Source organism: Lactuca sativa, chromosome 8, assembly GCF_002870075.4.
Source record: "Lactuca sativa cultivar Salinas chromosome 8, Lsat_Salinas_v11, whole genome shotgun sequence".
In the NCBI taxonomy this organism is placed as follows: domain Eukaryota; kingdom Viridiplantae; phylum Streptophyta; class Magnoliopsida; order Asterales; family Asteraceae; genus Lactuca; species Lactuca sativa.
Genome location: NC_056630.2, coordinates 82,444,981 through 82,453,893, shown reverse-complemented (window position 1 = coordinate 82,453,893; position 8,913 = coordinate 82,444,981). Strand labels below are relative to the sequence as shown.

At 34.0% G+C, this 8,913-nt stretch overlaps 1 protein-coding gene across 3 annotated transcripts; it reads left to right on the top strand.

The window, feature by feature from the left end:
* Window positions 1-2,788: 2,788 nt before the first annotated feature.
* LOC111896157 (uncharacterized) lies at window positions 2,789-8,597 on the top strand. 3 transcript variants are annotated; one of them, XM_023892176.3, is made up of 15 exons: window positions 2,789-3,164; window positions 3,778-3,850; window positions 3,967-3,988; window positions 4,244-4,322; window positions 4,518-4,550; window positions 5,022-5,170; window positions 5,660-5,816; window positions 5,906-6,146; window positions 6,327-6,568; window positions 6,779-7,042; window positions 7,118-7,228; window positions 7,309-7,533; window positions 7,634-7,837; window positions 7,919-8,095; window positions 8,233-8,597. In XM_023892176.3, exons 1-15 carry the CDS (start codon window positions 2,832-2,834, stop codon window positions 8,425-8,427), a joined length of 2,505 nt encoding a protein of 834 aa, XP_023747944.1. In that variant the 5' UTR covers window positions 2,789-2,831; the 3' UTR covers window positions 8,428-8,597. The 3 variants fall into 3 exon arrangements, with proteins under 3 accessions (XP_023747944.1, XP_023747945.1, XP_042753813.1); XM_023892177.3 differs by lacking the exon at window positions 2,789-3,164 and adding an exon at window positions 3,396-3,414; XM_042897879.1 differs by lacking the exon at window positions 2,789-3,164 and having other exon boundaries at window positions 3,803-3,850; window positions 3,977-3,988.
* Window positions 8,598-8,913: the final 316 nt, after the last annotated feature.

Sequence of the window (8,913 nt, the reverse complement as noted above, 5' to 3'; positions counted from 1 at the left end):
GAGAGCTTAAGATCGTAACCCCCTTTTGGAGAGGAAGAGTTGTTTATATATTAAACACGATTAGGGTTTCATTAGGGTTGGGCCGTCATTAGTTGTTTTGGAAGCAAGTAATGTCAATCTGGATTTAATGAGGATTTAGGGTTACCAAAAACTAATGAGTGTCGTTAGGTTTACCATAATCACCCTCAAGAAATTGAATTTTCCATTATGTTCTCATATGTAAAATTCGGTGAGGAGCCAGGGGCTCTGCCCCTTGGACCCCGCTAGGGGCGCTGCCCCTTTAGAAACCCCAGACCCGGGGGCACGACTAGTCGTCGAACCGGCTTCTGGCTCGATCTTATACATGTGTGCACTCCGCACAACCCCGTACATATATTAGAGTACAAACGATGAAGCCCCTTAGCTCACATGTTGGTTCCAGTTACTTAAAATGACATGGTGACACTAAAATCACCAATAGTTATTGTTTGTTCTTTTATAGTTTGTCTTCAACTTCATGTTTATTTGTGTTTTTGGTATATATTGTTGAATATCATGTAAAATAAACATGCAATAAAAACCGCCAAATAATATTGAGAATTACATATTGATTAGTTGCAAATAATAAAAATCCAATTCTTATTGACAGTTACCAAGTTTCGTACACAAAACCATATTGATCATCCGCGGTCAGATCTGATTATAAGAAAGAGGTGGAAGAAGACTGTCTTGTTATCAGACAAATTAAAAATGACACAATAAAGTAAAACCAACCTCATAGTTGTACAAGACGGCACAATAAAGTAAAACCAACCTCATAGTTGTAGATCTTCGACTAGTAAAACAATTGCACAGAAGAAGCTTTTATCCTTAAAGGTTTTTAAATGGCATGTGGACTTGGCCTATCTTTTGATTCACTTAAAGCCTTTAAAGGTCTATCAAAAAAAATACATTATATAATCCATTAAATGTTTCTTCTCCTATCAATGTGAGATAATGAAAAACTAGCCAACTTGCATCTCCCATTATAATTTCCATTATATATTATTATCAATGTGTATCAATTAAAATTGTTGGAATCAGTTATACTTTGTACAATATAACTATAGTTGGACTATAATTGGTACGATAAATATTTTAGAAAAAAACCATGGTGCCTACCATGATCACCTTAACGACATTAGAACGGTTTGATATAGATCGTTAAGATAATATGGTTTATTTATTTATTTATTTTTAAGTATATATGATGTCTATAAACACAATAGAAAACTTTATACCTTTTTCCCTTGATAAAAAAAAATATATAGATGTGCCCTGTATAAAACATAGGTGGTGATTAATGTATAAAGGAATACTCTATTTAAGTATTAATAAAAACAGGTGTTGAAAGATAAATAAAACGGAAAATGACTTACCAAGGTAATTAACTTTTCCGTATGTTCACATCTGGATAGCTATCTTTTTTTGTACACATCTAGGTAACAAATTTGTTGGAAGTGTTCACATATGACCATTATGACCTGCTGTAGCAGGTTACATTATAGATGTGAACACTTTCAACAAGTTTGTTACCTAGATGTGTACAAAAAAAGTAGTTACCCAACTATGAACAAAACGAAAAGTAAGAGTAAATTACACGAATGGTCCCTATGGTTTGGGGAATTTGTGTTTTTGGTCCATAATTTATTTTTTTTAACTCGGATTGTCCCTACTGTTTATTTTTGTTGCGCGTTTGGTCACTGTCTTATCTAAAAAGACTATTGTGCCATTATTAATTTATTTTTTAATTAACTTTCATTTATGTATTTATATTTTTATATATTAAAAAAAAATTAATAGACCCCACATATTTGTACCTCTTCACCATCCCATTTCTCATCCTCCTCAACTTCTATTTATTTTTCATCTCTAGTGATATTGACATCTTCATCATCACTTTTTTTTTTTCGTTCTTTCACCTCCGTCGAATCAACACCACAACCCACTAAAGATGAAGAGACAGTAGAAGTACCGGAAAAAAAAGATGGTGAAGATGTCGATATTACTAAAGATAAAAAAATAAATAGAAGTTGAGGAGGATAAGAGATGAGATGGTGAGGAGATACAAATATGTGAGGTCTATTAATTTTTTTTAAATATATATAAAAAAATACATAAATAAGAAAGTTAATTAAAAAATAAACTAATAAGGGCACAATAGTCTTTTTAGGTAAGACAAGACCAAACGCGCAACAAAAATAAACAGTAGGGACCATCCGAGATAAAAAATAAGTTAAAGACCAAAAACACAAATTCCCCCAAACCACAGGGACCATTCGTGTAATTTACTCTAACTTTTCGTTTCGTTCATATTTGGGTAACTATTTTTTTTGTAGGTAACAAACTTGTTGGAAGTGTTCACATATTACCATTATGACCTGCTATAAATTAACTTTTATGTATCTTCACATCTGGGTAACTATCTATTTTTTGTACAGGTTTAGGTAACAAACTTGTTGGAAGTGTTCACATATTACCATTATGACCTGCTATAGCAGGTCATAATGGTAATATGTGAACACTTCCAACAAATTTGTTACCTAAACCTGTACAAAAAATAGATAGTTACCCAGATGTAAAGATACATAAAAGTTAATTACTTGGTAAATCATTTTCCCTACATAAAATAATGAAATGGTAAGTCAGCATACGATAACAGAACTACACAAAATTTGTGGATTTTATTTCAAGGATCGTCACAATTTTAAAGCCGCACAAAGTTGGGTTTGGGCGTTTGGCTTCACGTGGCATTGGGTTTCATTGACACCCAAACAAAACTCCAAAACCAAACCCACTTCTCAAAGTCCCAAATGGCAACAAGAAACCTTCTTGTACCTTCGGCACTCTCTCGTACAACTAATCCAATAAATTCCTGTTACGCCACCAACTCCCCTAATCCTTCCAATTCTATGTTCAGTAGGCTGCTGTTTTCTTCTTCAAAATTATCCCATTTTCGCCCTAATTCGCCACTCAAGTTTCGTCCTATTTTTCTCTTATCATCTGCTCTTAATCCACCAATCAGAGTCTTTGCCATGGCTGGAAAAGATCAGACCTTTACAACCTCAACTTCTCATCAAAACAAGCACACCAATCGTCTTGCTTCAGAACACAGTCCTTATCTTCTTCAACATGCTCATAACCCTGTATGCCTATTTTGGCTTATTTAATTTCTTCTGGTTTCCATTAATGGGTACTTTGGATATTGTATTCGTTTATCCATCATCTTACTTGGACCTAGTTTGAATTCAAGAAAGTTTCCCTTTGTGGACTGCAGTTTACATTCTTGGGCACTTTTGATCAGGTGCCATGATTTATTGGGAATTTGGTGGAGTCCAAGAACTCTTTTACATATTTGGGCTTAAAATGCTTAAATGAATGCAATTTGATTGATGGGTACGTGGGATATTGGGTTATTGTTACATGATTTGATGAAATCATATTCCACCAATCTCGCCATGCCTGAAAAATATAAGACCCCTTTACAACCGCAACATTATGTCAGCAGTCTCATCATAACACTATTTTTAATCCGTACTGTCTTTGATCTTATCAGGATCTTGTTTGAATTCAAGAAATCTTCAATATTTTGGTGTGAAAAAGTTTTGTTTTTTATATCTCTGTAACAGTGTAACTGCTAGTGTTCATCACGAGTTACTTTCAATATTGCATTTTGTGTTATATTATTTCTGGGATTCGTCAAAATTTAAGAAACTCAAAGTATAGGGTTTCAAAATGATTTCATTTTTATTTTAAAAGGTTAATTGGTATCCATGGGGTGAGGAGGCCTTCGAACAAGCTCGCCAAAGGGATGTGCCAATTTTTTTATCAAGTATGTTTTATTTTTTGTTTATTATCCTTTTTCCCATATTTAATATTTAGGTAATTCATGAAACTAACATATGATTGTTTTGATAAATCTGGCCATGTATTGTTATTTCTTGGAAGTTGGATACAGTACCTGCCACTGGTGAGTCTTTTGCCCTCCTGTTGTTACTTTTTTATTATAAGATTCGATGTAAAAGATAAAAGAATAGTTTTGGAGATTAAAAGAAAAATATGTACATGGAAAATTTGAATTCACACAGTAGGTTAGGATTTGATCAAAGATTCCCTTCCTTACAATAATCTTGTATTACTAATTATGAAAAGAAATGTATTTCTTTGTATTTTAGAAAGTTATAGGGAATAAGATGGGTGATAATTTATGTGATGATTGATTCAGGTGTCATGTGATGGAGGTAGAATCTTTCGAAGATGATGAGGTTGCTAAATTACTTAACGATGGGTTTATTAGTATCAAAGTGAGTTAATTTATGGTTAATGAGATTGGTTCTTGATTTATATGCCATTTTTTTCTAACACACAAGTACATATGAGGGAATAACCTTGAAAAGATCATATTCAAATTAAACCATGGACATGGTGTGGACTATAGTTTTTAGACTCGACTCTTATTTTCAATTGGAATTCTGAATTTTACTTTTGCTTCCAAATAGGTGGATCGTGAAGAACGCCCGGATGTAGATAAGGTAAAGGAGTTTCCTATGAATTTATTATGGAAGTGCAAACAGTATCAGGAAAATGCCAAAAAGTATTATCCATAACATTCAAAATTTATTAATTCCAGTGATCCCATCCTCCTTCCAAAAAGAACAATAGAAATTGCAAATAGATTATTGTAAACTGAAAACTTCCCAAACATAGAAATGTACATGTTTCAATTTTTATTGGACAACCCAATGATTTGGGAATCTTGTTCAGTTACTTGGCTTAGGGGATGTTTTTTCCATTAAGTCCTATATGGTTAAAGTGACTGAATGGGTACCGATGTCAGTGTTTATACTTTATATATAAAGTTTGTTTCTTTTGTAGACTGATTAATGAAACTAAATGACCATTTTACCATTACATTTCGAAAAGCAAATTCACAATATCCATCAATTTTAACAATGTATATACTTTAATTCCCCTTACTTTTGTTGAGACTTGATTCTTTTCAGGTGTACATGACCTATGTCCAAGCTCTATATGGTAGTGGAGGGTGGCCATTAAGTGTCTTCCTTTCTCCTGATTTGAAGCCTTTGATGGGTGGAACTTACTTCCCTCCTGATGACAAATATGGAAGGCCAGGTTTCAAAACCATACTCAGGTACGTACCATGTTTTAGCTGTCTATTCAATCTTTCTAGAAGAAGCTAGGTGGTTTTGACCTTTTTGGTCAAAGGGACTAAGTTTGAACTCGAAATCTTGCTCTACCATTTTCTCAAATAATGTTTAAACATCATTTATCCTAAAAAAGAAAAGCAACACGGATAAAGTGGTTGAACAAGTAATGATGTATGTATGGATAAAGTGTTGCATACATAAAGTCTGTTTCTTTTCCAGACCAAACAATCAATCTGGATGAGACTAAATGACCATTCTACCCTTGCATTCCAACCAATTTTTTTAATTAATTTTAACGTAAGAGGAGTTTGGAGGATAAAAGGACAAATAGGGAAGGCATTGAGCCATTTTGGCTTAACCTATTAAGTCATTTTTTCCTGAATGAGTAAAAAAGAAACAGCCCTATATCAAGTGCATAACCCATTAAGTCACAAAGAAACAATCCCTTTATAGTGTGTTTATTGGTGTTGCAGGAAAGTGGAAGAGGCTTGGGAGAGTAAAAGAGAAGTGCTTGTTAAAAGTGGTACATTTGCTATCGAACAATTGTCAGAAGCATTATCTGCTACTGCATTGTCTGACAAGTTGTCTGAAGGACTTGCCCAGACTGCATTACACAATTGCACAAAATCTGTAAACAACTAATCTTGCTTTCTTTTTTCATTGGGTTTTATGTGTTTTAATTTTCTTTTTGTTTTTATGTATGTAAATTGTACTAATAGCTTGCTGAAAGTTATGATCCAAAATATGGTGGATTTGGTTCTGCCCCTAAGTTTCCCCGCCCATCCGAGCCTCAAGCAATGATATATGAGTCAAAGAAATTGTGGGATTTAGGGAAAACAAGTGAAGCTGAACAACATCTGAAAATGGTGTCATTTAGCTTGCAATGCATGGCAAGAGGTGGTGTTCATGATCATGTTGGTGGTGGCTTTCATCGTTACAGTGTAGATGAATGCTGGCATGGTTAGTATAAATGCAAGAAATAACAACGTACTTTCATTTGTAAATTTTCTTATTAAGACCTTGTACTTTGAAAATTTTATCCTATTATAGCAATGAAAATAGCTTTCTATCTAAATTTATAATTGGGTATGATATCGATTCTTGCATTTAACACTTGGGTTTATGATAAATTGTTGGCAGTTCCACATTTTGAGAAGATGTTGTATGATCAAGGTCAACTTGCGAATGTGTATCTTGATGTTTTCTCAATCACAAAAGATGTGTTCTACTCTTGTGTTGCACGTGATATTCTTGATTATTTGAGGAGAGACATGATTGGACCCAATGGTGAAATCTTTTCTGCTGAGGATGCTGATAGTGCTGAATCTGAAAACTCTACTAAGAAAAAAGAAGGTGCTTTTTACGTGTGGAGCAACAATGAGGTATGTAGCTACATGTTTATTGATATGTTTACATAAGGGTTAAATGTGCATTTATGCAACAGAGTGGTTTTTTATACAAAATATGCAGCAACGTTCCATTTTGGCTTTCATCTTGAGTTGACACCCTTGCATAGTATGTACTATAAGGCTAAATGCTAGAAGTAAACAAATTATTTCTTGCATTTAACTCTGTATTTGATGGTTGTTAAGGTTGATGACATAGTTGGTGAGCATGCGAATCTTTTTAAGGAGCATTACTACATCAAGAAATCAGGAAACTGTGATCTTTCTTCAAGGAGTGATCCAGACAAAGAATTCAAAGGGAAAAATGTACTCATTGAAAGAAACAGTGCAGACACAATCGCATCAAAATATGGTATTCCACTGGAGAATTATCACCAAATTCTCGGTGCAAGTCGTAAAAAACTTTTTGATGCAAGATCAAAACGCCCTCGACCCCATCTTGATGACAAGGTCAAATTCAGGTTCTTTTATATATTTATTGCAAGGGTATTCTTGTCATTTGCGCTTAACAGACCAAATCCACAGGTCATTGTATCTTGGAACGGGCTTGTAGTTTCATCGTTTGCTAGAGCATCCAAGATCCTCAAGAACGAACCTGATGTAACAAAATTCAACTTTCCAGTTGCTGGAACTGATGTAAGATTGAATCTTGAAATAAAGATGAAAAAGTATACTCATTTTCATGTTTTAAATTAATTATTATTTTGTAAATTTAGCCACAGGAGTACATGGAGGTTGCAAAAAGATCTTTGGTGTTCATAAAGGAAAATCTTTACAACCCCCAATCTAGAAGGCTGCAACACAGTTTCAGGAAAGGACCTTCAAAAGCTCCAGGATTCTTGGATGATTATGCATTTTTGATTTCAGGGTTGCTAGATGTGTATGAGTATGGTGGTGAGATTTCATGGTTATCCTGGGCAGTTGAACTTCAAGAAACACAAGTATTCCAATTCCATCTCGTGAACTCTATTATTATTATTATATATTTCTACTTCATGAACCAAATTATAACTTCTTTTCTTTTCTTTTTCTGGTTTTTAGGATGAGGTGTTCCTTGACAAAACTGGAGGTGGTTATTTTAACACCACAGGAGAAGATGATTCGGTTCTTCTCCGCGTGAAGGAAGACCATGATGGAGCAGAACCTTCCGGAAACTCTGTTTCAGCAATAAATCTCGTGAGGCTCGCGTCAATGTTCACTGGGGAAAGATCCGATTGCTATAAGCAAAATGCTGAACATCTTTTGGTTTGATTTTCTTACTTTGACTCAAATTCATGTAAAAATTACATTTTTTTTTTAATATTTGGTTGTGAATGTGAATTGCAGGCGGTTTTTGAGAAGAGATTGAAGGAAGCCCCAGTGGCTGTTCCATTAATGTGTTGTGCTGCTGATATGCTTGTGGTTCCTTCAAAGAAACAAGTTGTCTTGGTGGGGAAGAAAGCATCTTCTCAGATGGAGAACATGCTCGTCTCAGCTCATGCATCTTATGATCCTAACAAAACTGTAAGTCAAAGTCTTTTGACTTTTAATTTTTAGGCCCTGTATGACAAGATATGACAGAACAGGTTGTACTGTGTTTGGGTTGCATAGGTGTTGCAAAAGATGTGAGTATTTAATTGCTTCTTTTTTTGTTATGCTAGGTGATACATATAGATCCGAGTGATGAAGAAGAGATGGGATTTTGGGAGGAGAAGAACCCGAATATTTCTGCAATGGCAAAGAGCAATGCTGTAACAGAAAATGTGGTGGCTCTTGTTTGTCGGGATTTTGCATGTAAAGCTCCTGTTATGGATCCCAAATCACTTGGAGCTTTACTTTTGTCAGGGAAAGCTTAGGTGTGTAATCACTAATTACTTATCAGTAATGTTTGTGTATTTATAGAGGTCAATAAAAGGTTTGTGTATAATGCTCTACTACAGTGTCGATAAGATATGTGTTATGTTATTATGGCTTAGTAGGAACCAACAGTGATAGATTATTAATATCTTAAATACTTGATCGCCAATTTCTGTGTTTTCTGTATGATCAAATGTTTATGTTTTTATATTTGATCGCCAAAGGTTTTGAATCCAGCATTTGTAACTTGTAGTTTTGTATGTTTTGAGCATTAAACGAATAAAATCGGAGTTCAAATGCTTTCAAAATTTACTTAACAAAGTTTCAAAGTTCACATAACCTACTAATTCTACAAAATTTCAAAATTCAGATAACCTACTAATTCAAAGACTTTCAAAATTCAAATGATTCACAAAACATTAGAATACTTTATCTAATTTAAAATTAAAGTTTCAAAGATTATATATATTCATATATATTCATAA